This window comes from Stegostoma tigrinum, chromosome 20 (genome assembly GCF_030684315.1).
Source record: "Stegostoma tigrinum isolate sSteTig4 chromosome 20, sSteTig4.hap1, whole genome shotgun sequence".
Taxonomy (NCBI): Eukaryota; Metazoa; Chordata; class Chondrichthyes; order Orectolobiformes; family Stegostomatidae; genus Stegostoma; species Stegostoma tigrinum.
Window position 1 is genome coordinate 12,346,334 of NC_081373.1, and position 19,913 is coordinate 12,366,246.

Genomic DNA, 19,913 nt, shown 5'->3' on the forward strand with positions numbered 1-19,913 from the left:
GTTCTTTAGGGAAGGAAACTGCCATCCTTACCTGGTCTGGCCGAAATGTGACACCAGACCTACAGCAATATGGTTGATTCTGAACTGTCCTCTGGGCAATTAGAGATGGCCAGTAAATACTGCCTACCCTGTGACACCCTCATCCAGTTAATGAATTAAAAAGAAATCAGTGCCAGTAATCAATGATGTAGTGCTGATGCAAGACCCATGATTGATATGTGGGGTGGGGTTCTGATTTTCTGTCCAATTCAAATAACTTTTTGTGTATAAGTGGGAGATAAAGTCTTTGTTTTTGAAAGAAGGGGATGTCAGTGAACTGAAAAACAGAAAGTGGGAACTGCCACTGCTGGAGAACCTGAGGTAACAAGGTGTGGAGCCGGATGAACACAACAGGCCAAGCAGCATCAGAGGAGCAGGAAAGCTGACGCTTTGGGTATGGACCCTTCTTCAGAAAAGTTTTACTGAAGAAGGGTCTAGACCTGAAACGCCAGCTTTCCTGCTCCTCTGATACTGCTTGGCCTGCTGTGTTCATCCAGCTGTCCACCTTGTTATCTCTGTTAATGAAGTGAGGAGTTTGAGCCTTCAGACCCTGGGAAGGAATGAACTGAAGAAGGAGATTTTGTGATGAGTCACATTTGAATGTTGTGAGGGTGCAGAAAATGGACAAGTTTCAAGTCAGTTTTTATGTTTAGAGAAAGTAAGTGTTGGAAGAACCAGGCATGTTATACAAAATGGATGGAAGGAATTACGGTGGTGGAGGAGAAGAGATGAATGGCAATGAATGCTGTGCTGAAGTGCTAATGATCCGTTTAAAATAGAACATTGGAATTCTCATGCGATTAAAATAACTGGAGGGCAAGGAATCAGTTTACAGAAATCCTTTTCGTTTGAATGAATGGACTGTGTTGAGTGCATGTTATTATTAGAATCTGACTTCATTCTGCTTTAATTTGCAGCCTCCAAATGACCCACATGGAATATCTCAGGAGGAGTTAGTGTTGAGTCTACGATCTGTGCTTACTGCCACACCACGGTTTGCAGAGGTATTATCAGTCAAATAATCTGATGGACATTGCTGCTTCATTTGTACCGGGATGTGATGAATAAGCACCAGTACCAGTAAAACCAGTCAATAAACTGTCAGTCCTCACTTGTCTGTGACTTTTTCGAATTGTATAAGACAGATAGGAGGCCTTTTGACACAATGTGCCTGTGCTGGCTCTTGGAAAGAGGGAACCAATTACTCCCTTTCGCCCTCCTTTCTCATCATAGCCTCAATGCTTCTTCAAGTATTTATCCAAATCCCTTTTCCAAGTTACTCTTGTACCTTCTTCCACTGCCCTTTCACGCAACATATTATCATAGCTTTGTTAAGTGAATGAATTTCTCTCCATCCCTTTCTGTTTCTTCTTCAAAAATTATTGTAGCCTTCTTCACTCCTCAGAAGTTCGAATACCCAAATTAAATCTCACTTTAATTTGTCTGCTTTTGGTGCCTCTTGTTCGAAGTTGGTCTGTGAGAACTCTTTGCTGAGGGCAGTCAGACCTGACACCGATACTTTAGTCAATACACCTTGCTGTTCAAATTTGTCCCTGAAACATGGTAACTTTGAACTGTTGGAGGTTACCCTATAGTGCTGTACACCTTCACGGAGATGAAGCCCCCAGAAGGGAGGATTGCTGAAAATAGCCCCAAACATCTCTTGATTCCTACAGTATCCATTCTCGTTTCATAATAAGTCACATTTACAGTAGAGAAATAGGCTATTTAGCCCAACAAATCTTTGCCAGTATGATGATGGTTTCTTCATAAGCAAGGACTCAAATATGCTGTGCGCAGGTAGAAGGGAGGGAGTTGGCAGATGCATGGGTGGCAATAGATTGGTACAGATAAGTCTGGTGAACAGCAGTACACAGGCATCATAGGTCGAAACTGCCTCTTCATGTGCCTAGTCCTTGGGGTTACATACATCGGGCTGATGTGGCAAAAACACATATGCAGTACAATGCAGGGATAGGCCTTCCTCATGTACAAGTCTTCCGTCCACTTAGAGAGCTTACCTGTGATCACTGTCTGTAATAAAACATGCATGCTTATTCCTGTCAAATTCCTTAATGACATTTTGATGCATCTTCCAACTTGTTTGTATGGGTTAATCAAAGCCTTAAGGAGGTATGAACAAACTTCAATCTGTTCATTAGTAGTACTGCTGGGTACAGTTTCAGCCAGAAATCTCCTGTGGCCCTGTAATATTTTGTTCTTTTTATGTTTCCCACCTGGTCTATGTCTCATCCTGTTGATGACAGTTGTAGAAATCTGACAGAAACAGGCCCTTTTTCTTTGTCACCTTTTGGTATTGAGTGTTAGCAGCTGTTAGATAATAGGGAAGTGAAGGGTTTTTTGGCAGCCTGTTCAAGGTGCCTTGTCTTAATTTAGCTTCGCATCTTTGCTAGGAATTTTCTTAATTTCATAAAATAATTCCTTGTGTACTTAGTTCCTATTACCGCTCCTGATTGAGAAGCTGGATTCGGATATTCAGAGTGCCAAAGTGGACTCCCTTCAGACTCTGGTAGGTCAAGTGTTTCTGTCACCTGATGTGTTTCTTTTCGGTCTTTTGTGTTGGTGATCAAGTACTCTGGGTTTGGGCCCTGATGCCCTTTAACAAACCTGGCTTACTCCTTTTAATTCCACTGCCATGAGCGGGAAAATCCAGATTATTGCAGCTGCTTTTAAACTTGTATGGGCAATGGTTAATGGATAGCCAAGACCAATCATTCTGTCAAAACCCGCAGGCGTGCGGTTTGATTAAACTCTTTTCTTGTAGCTGCCGACATAACCTTGCTTCCTATTTCACCACATTTACTGTTTCCTTGAGGGAAAAGAAAGAGAAATGGGCCCCAAATGGCACCTCTGTATATTAAGTGCTGTCTTTAAATCAATATGTCACAAGTAGCCTACTAAAACTAGTGCTGCTATCTTTCTAAAGTGAAATACTGAAATTAAAAAATGAAACATGTTGCAAAATATAAATATGAAATAAAAAGAAAATCTTTGCAGCATGTTTGTCAGCATCACAGAGAACATGGTGGCTGTAGTAGGTTTGAGTATCTATCAGTTGTTCTTCACAGCTGGGTCAGAATCCTGGAACAAACAGCACTGTGGGATAACATAGACTGCAGAAGTTCAAGGAAGGCAACTTATCACCAACTTCTTCATGACGATTGGCAATGTGCGTGATTTTGCCTGTGAAACCCTGAGAATTAATGAAAGACCTGCCCTGCTTTTTTGTCCCTCATAGACAGCATGCTGCAGAGATTATAGGAAGAAGGAGTTGAAAGAATTCCTACCAGCTCTTTGGCACTCCATACGCAGAGAGGTAAGCACAAGAATATATAGACTGCATACATCTACCTTGTAGACTGAGATGGCCATAATTATGCTTTTCAGATGATAAGGATTCAAACCAACTATAGATTAAATGTGAGATTCAAGATGCCAACCATTCAGTTAGGGAGTGCAGCAATGTAGGAAACATGTTTCATCTTGAGAGGGAGACCAAAAATATTGGTTATAGGTATAAGATAGTCACGATTAAATCCGGTTGGGGATTTGGGAGTAGATATCTAGACAATGATGAGAATATGCAAGTTCAGGCAATGAGAAATAATTGAGGCAAATAGCATTCATGCATTTAAGAGAATCTAAATAAACATGACTGAAAAAGGAGTAGATCGTTGTGTGTGGTGAAGTTAGACGAAGGGGTGTAGGGGGAGGCTCCTGTGGAGCATGACCACTGCAATGAGCCAGTTCTGCTGAATGGCCTGCTTCTCTGTTGCACATTCTGTGTTATTTTGAAACTATCCAGCTGATAATGAATTGTACAGTTTTTGAGTGCCTGCTGAGAACTGATTTGAGACTGGCCTGAGCCTGTTTCCCCCCTCAGATGCTTGAAAGTAGCACCTCCACTCTGTAAGTAGTAAGCTCTAAACCCTGAGTGATATCCAACATTGCTGTGAGACAACAGATGTTAAAAAGCTAGATACTTGTTGATAAGTCATGTGCTGTTTCATTTATAGCAGAATTGGAGTAGGTCAGACCCATTTTGAGCATTGCATGTACCCCTTAATTTTTTTTTAAGGTCTTTCAGACAGCAAGTGAAAAGATTGAAACTGAAGGTCTTGCTGCTCTCGAAGCGCTATCAACTAGTCTGTCCAAATCAGTTATCGATGCAGATGCAGAGGATAGTCTGGATACGTTCCTCGACAATGTTCTGCAAGGTATGCATAAAATCCACCCCTTATATCGAGTGCATCGATCTCACTCCATGAATCAGTATAGAAACAGTTATCTGTCTAAAATGGACTGTCAGTTTTTTTACTTCAAAGAAAGTCATTTCAGTGATGGGGAGCAGAATGCACTCCACTTAAATCATCTGATTTCAGCATCAGGCAGTTCTCAAGGTTCAGTGATAACGGGAACTGCAGATGCTGGAGAATCTGTGTGTTGCAGAGTGTATCTTGATGCAGTGAGCAGAAACTGGATAATTTACACATGCCGATGATTTTCAAGTTGAACAAACCACTGAAGATGATTCAAAGCTCTTTTTTTCCCCACTGACGATATATTAAATTTGTTGCTATTTGAAAGCTTTTTAAAAATTTGAGATCTCTCTGTAATCACCGTGCTGTTTACTGCAGTAAATTGCAGTATGTTTCCATTCTGAATGTTTTGCACATGTGGTTGAAGGAATATCTTTATTCTTTGATTAACTTGCTTCTTTATTTTTGCCTTGTATAGCTGGCATGGCGCAAAACTAAATTTGTCCTACCACTCTTGAACAATGGTCTTCACTTCAAGGTGGGACCAGCAGACCAACTGATATCTCAACTCAGTGCACCTGCCATTGTCCCTCCTTGCGTATTATGCAGGGGCCCATTTTGACATTGCCACCAGTCATTGCACAGCGAAGGCAAATGGGTTAAGTTTAGTGTAGGAAGCTTGGACGAGTTGGACCAAAGGGTATATTTCCATACTGAATGACTGGATGGCTCTACAGCATTTCTGAAATGTCTACTGTTGCCTCCTTGCCTCAGATTGTAAGCATCACCTGTGTGAACCAGACATGAAACTTGTGTGGCCGAGTGCAAAGCTACTCCAGGCAGCTGCAAGTGCTTCCTATAGAGCATGTTCCAAGATCAACAGCTGCATCTTTCCATTGTTGCTGGAACAATTCAACAAACATAAGCAGGTAAAGGAAGGAAACATGGAAATCTACCTTGGATTAATAATGCAATGTGTTGAGGGCCCATTTTGGACTGTGAGCATAGAATCTAGGCCAGTACTCTAATGCAGCACTCATTGTTTCAGGGAAGATGTTGAACTTAAATGCTCAGTGCACTTAGTCTGGCTGTTAAAGATAATATGTCTAACCCAACATTCCTCCTTCATCCAGTACCATTATATCAGATTAGTTGGTCATTGATCCCACTGCTGTTTGTGGGATGTTGCAATGCGTACAATCATGCAGTGGATTCCAATTGCAGTCAGTATCTGATGAATTCCCCTTGGAAATAACATTAATTTGAAAGTAACCTCAAGTAAAGCTGTGGTGTTTTGCACAGTTAATAACCTGTAAAAACTCTGGATTCACGCACAATATAAAGTTGAACTCTTTTTCCGCAGAGAATTTGTATATTGACAGAAATGTTGTCCTGTTTGGACACTTAAATGTAGAAACGTAAAAAATAATGGTATGTGCAGGCCACTTGGCCTCTTAGCACGCACTGTCATTCAGTTTGATCATGGCTGATCCTCTGTCTCAACACCATTATCCCATAACGCCCTTGTCATTTCAGCGTCGAGAAATCTATCTGTTACTCTCTTGAATATATTCACTAATTTGATCTCCACAGCCTTCTGTTTTAGAGAATTCCACAGACTGACCATCCTCTGAATTAAGATATGTGTCTCTTCATTCCTAAGTAGCCTACCCTTCATTAGGAAAGATGTAGTAGCATCAGAAGCAGTGCAGAGAAGGTACACTAGGTTGATACCAGGTATGTATTAGGAGGAGAGGTTAGTAGATTAGGCCTGCATTTCTTGGAATACGGAGGAATGAGAGGAGACGTTATTGAAAGATTTTTTGAGTATTTGACAGACAGACAGGATAGATGCAGATATGCTGTTTCCCCTTGTAGGAGTGCCTAGGACCAGAGGACATAATCTCAGAATAAGGGGTTGCGCATGTAAGACAATTAAGGAGGATTTTTTTTTCTGAGGATAGTGAAACTATGGAATTGTCTACCATAGAGGCTGTTGAGGCATGGTCACTGGATATACACATGACAGACGACAGACTCTTAATATTAATGGCATCAAGGATTATGGGGAAACGGCAAGAAAGTTGAGTTGAGAACTATCAGATCAACTGTGATCACATTGAATGGCAGAACAGACTTTTAAAGTTGAATGATTTCCCTCTGCTCTTAATTCTTATCCTAAGACCTTGACCCCTTGTGCTAAACCCCACCAGCCAGGGAGAGCATTATCCCTTCATCCAGTCCGTCCAGTGTCTCAGCACTCGAGATATTTCATTGAGAGTTCAGTCATTTTTCTAAGCTTCTATGAATATAGGCGGGGTCAACCCAATCTCTCTTTGTGCGACAACCCTTCCATCACAGGAATCAGTCTGGTGAGCCTTTGTTGCATTTCTCCTTTGGTCTCCTTTTCTCAAGTGAAGAGACGAAAGCTACACACAATGTTCTAGGGGTAGTATGAAAATGTGAAAAAGTAACCTGTACTATGCAAAGAGGAACAGAAGAGTGGTGGTGCCTTGGCTGGCATTTCTTTGCAAGACACCACTAACAAACTAGTTAATTGGCCTTTCATGCTTGTTTGTAGGATTTTGCTGTCTCAGATTGGTAAATTTTCTTACATGACTGTCACTGTGCTTGAATGTTAATTCAGTGTGACACATTTGACAAGGACACTGTGAGACACTTTACATGAATTGGCATTCCAACCTTTTAAATTGAGCTAATGATGGGATGTTCTTTTTTTGCAGAGCAGTCAACGTTGGACAATCTTGGGAATTTTGAAAATTTTCATTAAACTAATTAATAAGTGGGATCGAGATGAGGAAGGTGGGTTGGATATTGTGTCAATGAGATATTCAGGGAGTGGGGATGGAGGAAGTTGGGGTGCACGACAAGCCTCCGTGGTGTTCCAGGATATTATCGAGGGTATTGTAGCCTCTTGCACATTTCCCAGTTTTAATGGTTTTATATTTGGAACCTGTCTTTGGTTGCTGAAGTCTTGAGCTTTAGAATCCCTTCAATAAGTCCATCTAACTTCTTACCCTGCGTTCTCCTATAAAATGCTGTTTAATGTCTGTTCCTTCAACTGAGTTCTTTATCATTTTGAGTTTTGGTAACATTCCGGTGAATTGTTTGGAATCATTTCATGTTGTTTGTAGAATTTGAGGGAAAGTCTAATCATAGCATCAATGAGAGAAAGTGTGGATAAACCTGGATACTTTACTCTTACGTCACAGGAAAAAAAATTGAGTTCATGAAAGATTGCAAAAAATGCCACACAATCTTGCAAGGGCGTAGGCTGCATGACCAACACACTTGCTTCTTTATTTGTAATGTTTGTTTATTCAATGAGTGTTCACTCTCAGTACCACAAGAGATAACTCCACCTTGGAGACTGAAAACAGCCAGTGACAGACTTTGAAACCAAATTCTGGACTCTGATATTTTATCATTTGTTACCTCTAATGTAAATTAAAGAATGTAACTGTTTGATTTTTCCATATAAAGTGTTCCGAGAATGTAATACAATTATGTTTGATAGGTACGCATTTTACACCATAGTTCAAAAGTCACATGACGAAGGGCCACTCCTTTAAAAGCTTGTGATTTCAAATAAACCTGTTAGATGATAACATGGCATTGTTGATGTTTGACAATGTCCACTCTAGTTCAACCCCAGCATCTCCACATCATGGCTACCTCTTACACCATAGGCTGTAATGTTCATATCCTTTGAGAATCATTATCACTGAGCCAGCTCTTTTGCTTCTGTTAATATTCCAGCATCAGCAGTATAAAAAATGGTATTGCGTTGTCTCTGGATGTGGAGGTGCCGGGTTTGGACTGTGGTGGATAAGGTCAAAAGTCACACAACACCAGGTTATAGTCCAAGAGGTTTTTTTTGAAAATATAAGCTTTCAAAGTCTGTCTGTTGCCACCCCTCTCGCTAACACTTGAAGAAGGAGCGAGAGTCTGAAAGCTTGCATTTTCAAATAAACCTGTTAGACTGTAATCTGGTGTGATTTTTGACGTTGCCCCTTTAAGAAATGGTTTTGCTGAGACATTGTAGGAGATGTAATTACCTTCATAAAAAATAAGTGTAAATTGTACTTTGTTGACAAATAAAGGAGTTCTTTTTGTTTGTCAGTACATGCTTAGTAACTGTTTATTTTCCAGGTTTTCCAAATGTTTGTAGTCAAACCGCTCTGTAGCTTCATCTCTTTTTTTAATGCTCTCATCCAAAAGCCTTTTAGATCTTTGTGCTCCCCTCAATTTATCATTCCACCGTAGGTAACCGTGCCTTCAGCTAGATGGGCACGAGTTTCTGGAATTCACTCCCAAGCGTCTATACCACTTTACATGACGTTTGGCTTCTGGATACTGCTTTGATCAAGCTTTTGATCATCCATCTTTATACCTCGTCATGTGACTTTGTGCACAAGTTTGATAAAACCCTTGGGACATTCTAGCGCATTACATTAAGGCTAGGTAAATGCAAACTATTATTTTTGAACAATGAAGCTTAGCAATGTGCGTGTCTGATGGGAAACGATCACATTGATCTTATTTTTAATTGTTCTGTCTTCTCTCCCCCCAACTCCCTGCACTTGCAGGTGAGAATCCTCTGTGTGCCTTTAAGGATCAGCTTTGTATCCTGGTATTCTCTGCACTGACTGATTCCAGTGTCCAACTACAAATGGTGGGGATCAGCACTTTGGCAGTTCTGGCATCACAGCAAGGTTAGATCCTCTTTAGATTCTCACATGTGCTCAGGTGTAATTTTTTTGTGCTTGCTAACTGAACTCATTTGAATGGCAGGCTGGTTAACTCATGCAGAACTGCTATGAGCACCTCTCTTTACCTACTGTTATTTCACTGTGTGGCTTAATTGATCTCTCTCCGATTACAGATTTGCTGTCCCCCACTGACATCGAGTTGAGTGTAGACCATTTGAACAGATTGATCCTGCAGGAGGCCGACCCTCAGGTTTGGTGAGGATTTTAATTGTCTCCTCTTCATATTCCATGGAAAACTCTGCTCAGTTTCTTGTATGGTGATGGATAACAGAACATTTCTGAAGTATTCTGGCTGCTGTGCAACAGCCTTGCAATATGGGGCAAATAATCTAAAGTTAATTCCAAAACTCTGGAAGAGAGGGGTGATACCAGGTGGGATATGGACACCTGAAGGCTTAGTCAGTTTTTAAAAAAAAATTTGCACCTTGATGACGTCCAGACAAGAGATCAATGATTTGTTTCCAAATGCTGATCAGACAGTACAGCTTCTACTGTTGATCACAGCAGCTTGGAGCTTGAGAAAGAAATAGGAGTTACCAGGGTTCTCATTCCTAATCATCATCTATCCAGCCCGCAGGATGTTGGTGTCAACCTTGGCTGAGGACAAATTTTAGCTTAGATGGTCAGTCCATCTTATGACCATTGTCCATCTCCTGTCCTTCTCTAGTAGTTGAATAGCGGACTGGCAGGTGAAATATTTGCTGTATAGGTGAGGTACAGGTGACTGCTCCCTGCAGACCCCCTAGCAAGGAATTGACTGCTCCAACATGAGAGCGTTTGCGTAGAGGACCTCTGTTCAATTTGGGACGTATTCCCCTCATTTCCCGAATGAGCTATGAGCCTGTGATTAAAGATTATCGCGTTGAGGCTGAATTTTTGCCTACTGCTGTGCTCTGGCCTATCCAATTGCTGATGGTCTACACGCCTTCCACACCAATGACTGTGCACTTTAAATTTCAAATTCTTCACCATATTTAAAGCTCCATCCCATGGCCTCTTCTCCAATTCTCGCCACTTGTGCAGTCTCACTTTCTCTGTCCCACCATAAAACCAGTTTGCTTTCAGCTGAATGGTCACTAAATTCTGCAGTTTCTGCCCATCTCTCTCTCCTATTTTAACTTGCATCTTTGATCAAGTTAACTGTTCTAATATCATGTCATTGAGTGTCAATATTCTGCCTGATTATATTCTGTGGAGGGCTTTGAAATTTATTTACTGTGTTAAAAGTGCTAAAAGTGCTAAACAAGCTGTTGATTTTTGCAAACCTTTCTTTCTTTCTTTCTTTCTTCAGTGCTGCAGCATTGGAAGCTTCCACGACCATTTCTGCAATCCATCCTTCCGCTTTCATTAGTAAGATGGTCCCAGCACTGACGCAAGAGTTAAATACAGGTATATCACATTGCCGTGCTAATTTAGATGGATTGTTACACAAGGATGTAACAAGGTTTGGAATGCTATAAGACCGTAGCCCTACCTCAACCTTATTGCTGACTTAGAGAATCATACTTGTTATAAAGCAAAAGTTGAATACCCCCTGCCCCTCCCCCCAACCAAGAACTGACAACAGATTACACAAAAGGGTGCTATAATCTGTTAAAAGAAGTGTGAGAAAGGGTGTAATCTGTGTTTTCAGCAACTTCTAGTCATCCAATAAAAGAAATCCCTAACACTCACTTTACAATAAATGAGTACAAATTTATTTAGCTAACTCTAACAGTGAACAAATTAGCTAAACTATTAACGAACTGAACAATTCTCCTCTCACTACTAATTATCCCTGAATAAAACGAGATTCTAATGGTGTGCTGTTCCGATAAATATAAGTCGCACTTGTATAAAACAAAAACAAAAAACAAATTAAAATTTAATGTCTTGGAATTACAGCCAGGTTACATGCCTTGCAGAATGTTCTTTGCCTTCTTCATTGATGTTTTGTCAGGAATGCCTTCCCTGTCGAATAGGAATATTAACTAGTTGTACCGTCGGTATCTTTCATTTAGATGGTGTTTTCTCTAAGACTGAGAGAATTTTGTAAGAGCCCTTGATTCTGTCTTTAGAGCCGATGACCATGAACTGTGGCAGATGGCAGTTTGCTCTCCTGTCTTTGTCCAACTGCTCTGTTCTTTTATATCCTTGATGACATGTCAGTCTCTTACAACAGCGTCGGTCTTACATTGTCAAAACCATCAGATTTAAAATTAATTAATTGGTTTTTGTTATGTAAGTGCCTGGTTCAAATTAATTAGCTAAATTCAAGACTTGTTTTAATAACAAAAGAAAACTGCTTGTCCCGCCTCCCAGTCAATAAATACTCTACCCAACTCCGCAACATGACCCCCTCTTAAGAAAAAAGTGAGCCATCATTAAGAAAAGATGGCTTCATTTTTTTTCCTTAACTCCATTCTGTTACCAGATCCATAGCTCATTCGTCTAGAGTTACATCTTTTATACTAATTCTACTTCCATATAACATTGAACTCTACTGTTTCTATATGTTTTTCTTTCAAACTCACAATAAAGCATCTGCAGTAACATTTTCCCCAACATGTCAATTGTTATGCATGTAACATAAGATTCCACAAAATAATCTGGTGCTCTTGTCTTTGAATCTTTCCAGAAATATCAATTTGGTTTGCATTATTTGCAATGTAAATACTAAAATGTTGTTAGGTTATTACCAGATTCAACCATTGAAAGAGAGTTATGGCATATTTTGCTGGTGGATTTTGAGTTTTTTTGAAAAATAACCAATTAGCCGTTCAATTCCACAAACATCCTCCTGTAACAACTCGAAACCCTACATCACTTACGTCAATGTTTACTTTAAATGCTTTCAAGAAATTTCGAGTGGCTAAAACCGGTGCGGTGGTTAACAGTTAAATTCTCAAATGCCTCCTGGCATTGTTCTTGCCATCAAAATTTTGTGTACTTCTTTAACAAATCCATCCGCGGTGTGACCATACTACTAAAGTTCAGCACAAATGTCCTTCAGAATTCATTCAATCCTAAAAATCGTAACACTTCCTTCTTCGAAGATGGCCTTAGAAATTCCTCGATGGCCTTTGTCTTCACGTTCCTTGGCGTCATCAACCTGTGTCCGATGTTGTATCCTAAGACCATCACTTCTGTCTTTGCGAATTTTGTCTTTACCAAGTTTACGACCAACTTTGCCTTCCGTAGTGTCTCAAAGAGCTCTGCCCAATGCTCCATGTGATCTTTCCATGAATGGCTAAAGATCACTAAGTCGCCTGTATAGATGGCACAGTTAGTCAGTGCTGCCACAACTCTGTTCATAAGTCTTTGAAAAATGGCTGGTCCATTTTTCATTCCATAGGGCATAGCTTTAAATTGATACAACCCTTTTGGGGTTACAAAACAGAAACTTCTTTTTACTCTCTATGACAACGATACTTACCAGCAACAGCCAAGTAAGTCCAACTGTGTGATGTAAGTGGCTTGTCCTACTTTTTCCACAAGGTCCTCCAGCCTTGGAATTGGGTCTGAGTCAGATTTGGTCATCGGCGTTGACCTTCTGATAATCTACATAGAATCATTAAGTACCATCAGGTTTGGGAACCAACATGATCTGTGAACTCCACTTGCCTCTGAACCTGTACTGCTTTGAGAGGATTCAGCCTGTATGGGTATTTTTCTAGCGGAACAATGTTCCCAAGTCAACCTCACGTGCTATGGTATTAGTCCTCCCCATTCTATTTCTACATATGCCCTCACAGCACTGTAACAAATCTTTCAATTCAGTTCTCTGTTCCTGGGACTGATAACTCATTACCCTATCCTGTTCCTAAGGACTTCCTCATTATTCAATTTATTCTAAGCCACATCAAAATCCTCATCTAGATTTTATTCCTCGCTCCGAGTGGCGGTAACTAACACCAGTTTCTTCAATTCCCTTTCCCTGTCATAGTAATATTTCAGCATGTTCACATGACATACCCAATAATTTTTTTTTTCCTTTCTGGAATCTATATCAGATTATTCACCTGACTTAACTTCTTCTCAATCTCATAGGGACCACTAATCCTTGCTTTGAAGGGATCTCCTACCAGTGGTAGCAGCACCAATGCTTTATCCCCACAGGCAAATGTATGAATTTTAGACTTCTTAGCAGCTTCTTGCCACCTTCAAATGATGTCTCGTTAATTCACCTGCTCTGTTTAATCTTTCCCTCACCATAGATGCATGAGATGATATTTAAATACTATGAGAGTTCTGACTTTGGACCTATCAACTTTTCCTTAATGTAATGGTCTTCTTACTTCCTGTCCAAATATCAATTCAAATGGAGTTGATTCATTTGAAGCATCTCTAATAGAAAATAATAAAAATGGTATACCTTTTGTCCCAATTATTTGGGTAATCCTGGCAATAAGTCCTCAGCATAGTTTTTAGGGTCTGATGCCACCTTCCCAATGCTGTCTGGGATTCAGGATGGTACGTACTTGATTTGAACTGTTTGATGCCTAAATTATCCATGACATCTTTGAATAATTTGGCAGTAAAATTGGATCTTTAGTCTAACTGAATCTCCTTGGATAGTCCGTATTGGAAGAAAGTAAGTAACTCCTCCACAACTTTTCTGCCTTGACATTCTGTAATATAATTGAATCCAGAAATCTGGTAGACACGTTCATTAAGGTTAGCAAATACTGCTTCCCGCTTCTGGTTTTAGGGAGGGGACATACACGATCAATCAAACCCATGCGAAAGGTTCTTCAAATGTGGCAATTGGCATCAAAGCTGCTGGTTTTATAACTGTCTGTAGCTCTCCTACCATATGACAAGTATGGCAAAATTCAACCACATATTGATGTAATCCAAGCCATTCAGCTCATTATAGCTTTAAAGGAACATCCCTCTCATCCCAATCTCTTTTTTTTTTACATAGTCCTGTAAATGTCGCATTTTTGAAATATCTAATTTCATTTTGAAAGTTACTGTTGAATCTGCTTAGACCGTCCTTTCAGGCAACACGTGCACGTCACAACAGCTTGCTGTGTTTAAAAGAAAATCTCTGCTGCCCACCTGGATTTTTTTTAAGCTGGTGATCTTAAACCTTTGACCAATGACTGTCCCATCTCTCCTGTAAGCTATTTCCTTTGCATTTCATAAAAACGTCTGTAAACCTTGAGTAATTCTGTTTATCTCCACTCGGACTCCTCTATTCAAGAGAATAATTGCAAGTTCTCTTTGCAGTTCATTTTGTTTGCAAAACAGAAATTGTTCCAAAAACACATTCATGAGAATCACTAAATAGTTTTACATTGTTGACTCTTGACCTGCTAGTTTTGGCGTGGTTTATTTCCTTGATACCACATCATCTGGTAAAATCATGTTCCTTGCAATATGTAATTGCCTTTGCCCAAGTACACAGTCTGCATTGGTGAGAGCAGATCATGTCACTGAGTATCTGTGAAAAATTGTAGCTGAATAAATCACTAATTCTGGATGTGAGTTTGCTCGCTGAGCTGGAAGGTTAGTTTTCAGACTTTTGGTCACCATACTAGGTAACATCATCAGTGAGCCTCCGACGAAGCGCTGGTGTCATGTCCCGCTTTCTATTTATCTGGTTAGGATAAAATAAATAGAAAGCGGGACATAACACCAGCGCTTCGTCAGAGGCTCACTGATGATGTTACCTAGAATGGTGACGAAACGTCTGAAAACTAACCTTCCAGCTCAGCGAGCAAACTCACATCCAGAACTTCAACCTGAGCTACAAATCACTAATTGGCCACTCCATTAATTAGGAGCATGGGGAATGATCATTTGTGTGAGATCTCATATATTTCCAGTGAGAGTCCGAGTCTGGTGGTAAATTCAGGTACTTTATTTTGATACAACTTTGTTACAGCTTCCGATTTTCTTGCAGCAAGGCATGCAAAAATTTCAGATTGTATATAGTTGAAACTTAGGCCACACATTTCCCTGATACCATTTGGATGCGGTGCAAGGTTATTCTGTGATTGGCCATCTGGTAGACTATCTTAAAGAGATGGACAAGCTGGTAGTCCAATTTCAGTCATGATGTTTTCGCGTTCTTTAATAATAGGGGAGGTCACTTCTATTGTTTGAATCTTTTCTTTAGCTCATTTCTCTTCTTTACTACCTTGGAATCTATCTATGATTATCGGAAGGATTTGAACAAAAACCTACTCTTAATATTGCAACAGATTGTGTTGTGCACCATAAAAGCATTTAGCTTCCCTCCCTCCTGCTCACCTATAATGGGCTGCCTGTGAAGAAGAAATATTTCCCCGCTTAAAGTCCTGCTCTATAGCAACATGAATTATTCAGATCATGTATGCAGGTAGAAATGCTGTTACTTATCCATAGAATAGAATCTCTGCAGTGTGGAAACGGGCCATACAGCCCAATGAGACCACACTGACCCTCCGAAGAGCTTCCTACCCAGACCCATCCCACTACCCTGTCCCTATAACCTTGCATTTCCTATGGCTAATCCACCTAACCTACACATTCCTGGACACTATGGGTAATTTAGTATGGCCAATCCACCCAACTTATGCATCTTTGGGCTGTGGGATGAAACCGGAGCACCCTGTGGAAACCCATGCAGACACAAGGAGAACGTGTAAACTCCACACAGACAATCACCCGAACGTGGAATCAAACCCGGGCCCCTAGCACTGTGAGGCTGCTGTGCTAACCACGAAGGCATCTTGCTGCTCCTTTTATCTTGGAAGCAAATAGCCAGTTTACAGCATAGCTGTTTGCAAGCCAACCTTCACAACACTTTCCGGGGCTGTGCACAGTCAGAGTATGTGCATTTTTAGCATACAGGCTGCTGCCGTTTTCTCCAAGTGTGAAAATCTTGTACTATTTACCTGCAAATCAGACTGGACCTCGTTTAGTATCTGATCAGTGCAAAGCCAACAAGACACAAACAAGCCATTGTGTTGGAGGTGAGGTGGGGTCACACTGGTTTACTGAAGAAGACTCCTATTGGACTTGCAACATTAATTCTGCTTCAACTTGTTAAACCAGCTGCTCTGAAATTTCTCTGAGCAATAGAGACTGGAACTGGAATTGAAACACTGTCTGAAACATGCCCTGAGTTTTGAGGAGAGTAGTCCAAAGAGTAATTAATACTGAGTATGAATATTTTGTAAAAACCGAAAGAACTGCAGATACTGTTCAGGAACAAAAACAAAGTTGCAGGAGAAGCTCAGCAACTCTTGCAGCATTTGTGAAGGAAAAATCAGAGTTAACGTTTTGGGCCTGAAGACCCTTCCTCAGAACTGATGGTGGCTGGGAAAACATTGGTTTATATGTAGAAAATAGGGGAGGGCGGAGTGGGTGAATGTTTTGTGTATAAATATTTTGTATGTTGATATTTCTAGAACCAATGGAAGTAAAGAGTGATGACAAACCTCCTGCATCGTCTGATAATGCTTTGCATCAACGCAGTATACAGGCTCTGGCTGCCATTTCCACGCACCTCAGTACAGTGAAGAGGACAGTCCCGGTCCTGCTGCAGCATCTGATCCATTTACAGAAAGGTGAATCCTACAGAAGGAGTATTTTTCACATGAAAGAGTTGGTGAACTGAGTTGTTGAAAGCTGAGATTTTTTTTCCAAAACATAACTCAAGAGTATCTGTTCAGCTGTGGAGAAGTTTATAAAACTGGACCTCCGGTTGGAACTGATGTCTTCTTTGGGTGAGATAGTACCAATGAAAAAGGCAGGGATTTTGAAAGGCAAGGAGACCAAAGAAGGTACATTAGAGGCAAATAGTGATCAGTGATCTGCTATTGAAAACTATCTTGTGATTAGGACTAATGCTTTTAAAATTAGAACGGCATGGTGGGTCACTCATGGGGCATGAAACTCAATACATTGCAAGTCTGAACGTTTGTTTGATAGTTATGTTCCCTTTATTTACAATTTGCCTTTATTGGCAGTCATGGGTATCATGTATTTCTCAATCAGAGCTTTGAGAGTTTAGATGCGTTCCTCAACTTAAGCACAACAATCAAAGCTGACACTCAAGTAAGGAGTGCTGACTGTCGAGGCACATACCCATTAACACACAAAACTGAGGCCTGTCAGCCCCCTCAGGTGGATAGGTCCCAAGGCAATACTGTTGGTTAGAAAAGAGAGGATATCCCTTAATCAACATTAAAACATACCAGTATGAAACCAAGGATTGCAGATGCTGAAGATCTGAAACAAACAAAAGTAGAAATTGTCGGAGAAACCAAGCAGGTCTAGCAGCAACTGCGGAGAGCCAAGAAAATTAACATTTAGTGTCCAGTGACCATACTTCGCATCCCCTTCTGTTTTTCTCTCCGTGCATGTTGCCAGATCTACTGAATTTCTCTAACAAGTTTTGCTTTTCTTTGATTAAAGCACATGATCTTGGGATCTTGTTATGCATAAATTGGCTGACCCGTTTTCTACGTAGCAACAGTGAATCGACATTTCAAGGTCAGAAGTCACACGACACTAGGTTATAGTCTAACAGATTTATTTGACATCACAAACTTTCCGAGCATTGCTCCTGGCAAAGGAGTAGTGCTCCAAAAGCTTATGATTTCACATAAACCTGTTGGACAAAACCTGTTGTAGTCTGACAGCTAACCTTGTCCACCTCAACCCAACACCAGCACCTCCACTTCATCAGCTACTGTCAACCTTTGAAAAGTACTCAATTGGCTGTCAAGTGCTTTGAGATGTGATATAAAAGGCCGAAAATAAATGTAAACTTTTTATTTCCTGTTCCTGAATTGCAAAATTCCTTCAGCTGAAGAGTTTTGGGAGGGGGAGGCAGCTATCCTGTCCTATGTCAGACACTTTTGCAAACTGTGGCTCAGCAGTAATGTATGAAAGAGCTCCATCATCAGGTTTACCTACTTAGATTAACTTTATTTTTCTTGCAGTGAGTTCAGGCAGTGAAGATGACACGGCCATCTTGACCTGCCAGAGCCTACAGCTGGTGGCAGAACATTGTCGTGGTGCTGGAGAGAGTAGCCAGTACTTTCACCAAATGGTCATCCCATGCCTGCTGGGACTGGCCATCCAGACAGCTGTACAAGGTAAACAATATCTTACACCCAAACTCAAGCCAGCAATGCTAAGCATTCGAGTCAGCATTCCCTGTCGGAACAGGGGAAAGGTCAGTTCGCCTTTCTAACAAGTCAAGGCTTCCACTTGCTTTGTACATGTTCGCACAAAACAGTACGACTGCTGATAAATATTAAACATGCTTTACCCTGATTCCATTGGATCAGAGGAGGTTAATTAAGCTTTCTGAGATTTCTACACCTTTTCCCTTTTTTTATTTTTCTTTTGAAGTAGTTAATTCAGTATTCATTTCAAACTACTGAAGGTCATTGACCACAACCCTCAAGCATACATTCAAACCCCAAACTAGGACTTGCCCATTTTTTACTTTAATTTTCTTCTGATTAAATATTAGCAGTATTTGATCAATTTTTAAATCTTTTTCTGTTTTTTTTCTACTATGGATTCAAAATGCAGATCTGTTAGGTTGCCGTGGGCTGGGACCCTAACCTGGAACTTTGCCAGCCTGTAATTTATTGCCCATTTGTTGGAATTAATATTCTGTTTGCGTTTCTTAAACATATCTTGTTTCACTTGTATCTGTCTGCCCCTCTTTCTCTCTCTCTCTCTCTCTCTCTCTCTCTCTCTCTCTCAACTTAAAATGAAATTTCGAATCAATGGTGTAGTCACACAGCATGTTGAGATTTCCAGTAGCAGTGGGAAATGGATTAATTCCCACTTCCCCACGTTTGCACTCAGTTGCTTGACTGTATTCACAGGACTGCACAGAGGAGCTGAGTGGACCACGGATACTCCCACAGCAAAGGAAGGCTGAGCTCTCACTTCGCCAGACTCTGTCTTTGTCTTTGTTTCATCCACATTATCCTGAATTTTCTTCTATGGATGGAATTTAGAAAAAAAAAGTGACGTCCTTAAAATCAGCCAGACCAGCTAGGCATGGTTAGGATGCAAGTCCTCATGTAAAAGCTACTAGATATGTGGAACTGAGCTATAAAAAAGCAGTCGATGCTAACTCTCTTAATAGTTTTAGTTTAAGATTGCTAGCTGATGATATTGAGGGTAATGGTACCAATATAGATGATTGGGTTCAACCTCCGCTTAGTCATGAGCTCGCTAATTAGTGGTACAGGTTTGAGAGACCAAATAGCCTCTAGCTGTATCAGAGTTAATGGGAACTGCAGATGCTAGAGAATCCAAGATTACAAGGTGTGGAGCTGGATGAACACAGGCCAAGTGGCATCTTTGGAGCAGGATGATGAAGGCTCTAGGCCCAAAACGTCAGCTTTGCTGCGCCTAAGACGCTGCTTGGTCTGCCGTGCCCATCCAGCACCACACCTTGCTATCTTAGCCTCTATCTGTTTCCATGTTTCTCTCATTTCCTGTCCTGAGTGATACTGCCTCTCGAGTGCCCCAATTTTTTCCTGCAACCCCCCACCCCCAGCACCCACTTAACACATCTCTCCCAGACACTGTTGTCATTGTTTTCTCAAGAACATGCAGCTAGATGATCAGGAGTCAAGCAGCAACAAGAGACCTGTTTCAAACACAATTTGATGTCTAGATTTGCGTGGTATTTCTTCATTCGAGACCTGGATTGGATTAGCTAAAGAACAAGAAAACATGGTTTACAAAAAGGGGTGTTCTTTTACTCTGCGTATAATGTCTGTAACTAACATGGTTACCCATGTCTCCAGAGCAGGGGTTGGGAGATTTACAAATTGAGGTATCCTAAAAT

The 19,913-nt window shown here is 40.7% G+C and overlaps 1 protein-coding gene across 1 annotated transcript in view; it reads left to right on the forward strand.

The window, feature by feature from the left end:
- The window catches only part of mms19 (MMS19 homolog, cytosolic iron-sulfur assembly component), a 71,927-nt gene that overhangs the window by 26,201 nt on the left and 25,813 nt on the right, over positions 1-19,913 (forward strand). Inside the window, exons 9-19 of the mRNA XM_048550775.2 lie at positions 957-1,043; positions 2,495-2,569; positions 3,299-3,376; positions 4,139-4,277; positions 5,094-5,248; positions 7,064-7,142; positions 8,930-9,055; positions 9,226-9,307; positions 10,404-10,501; positions 16,495-16,653; positions 18,034-18,189. Coding sequence (XP_048406732.2) covers positions 957-1,043; positions 2,495-2,569; positions 3,299-3,376; positions 4,139-4,277; positions 5,094-5,248; positions 7,064-7,142; positions 8,930-9,055; positions 9,226-9,307; positions 10,404-10,501; positions 16,495-16,653; positions 18,034-18,189 — 1,234 coding nt within the window. The remainder of the gene's footprint in view (positions 1-956; positions 1,044-2,494; positions 2,570-3,298; positions 3,377-4,138; positions 4,278-5,093; positions 5,249-7,063; positions 7,143-8,929; positions 9,056-9,225; positions 9,308-10,403; positions 10,502-16,494; positions 16,654-18,033; positions 18,190-19,913) is intronic.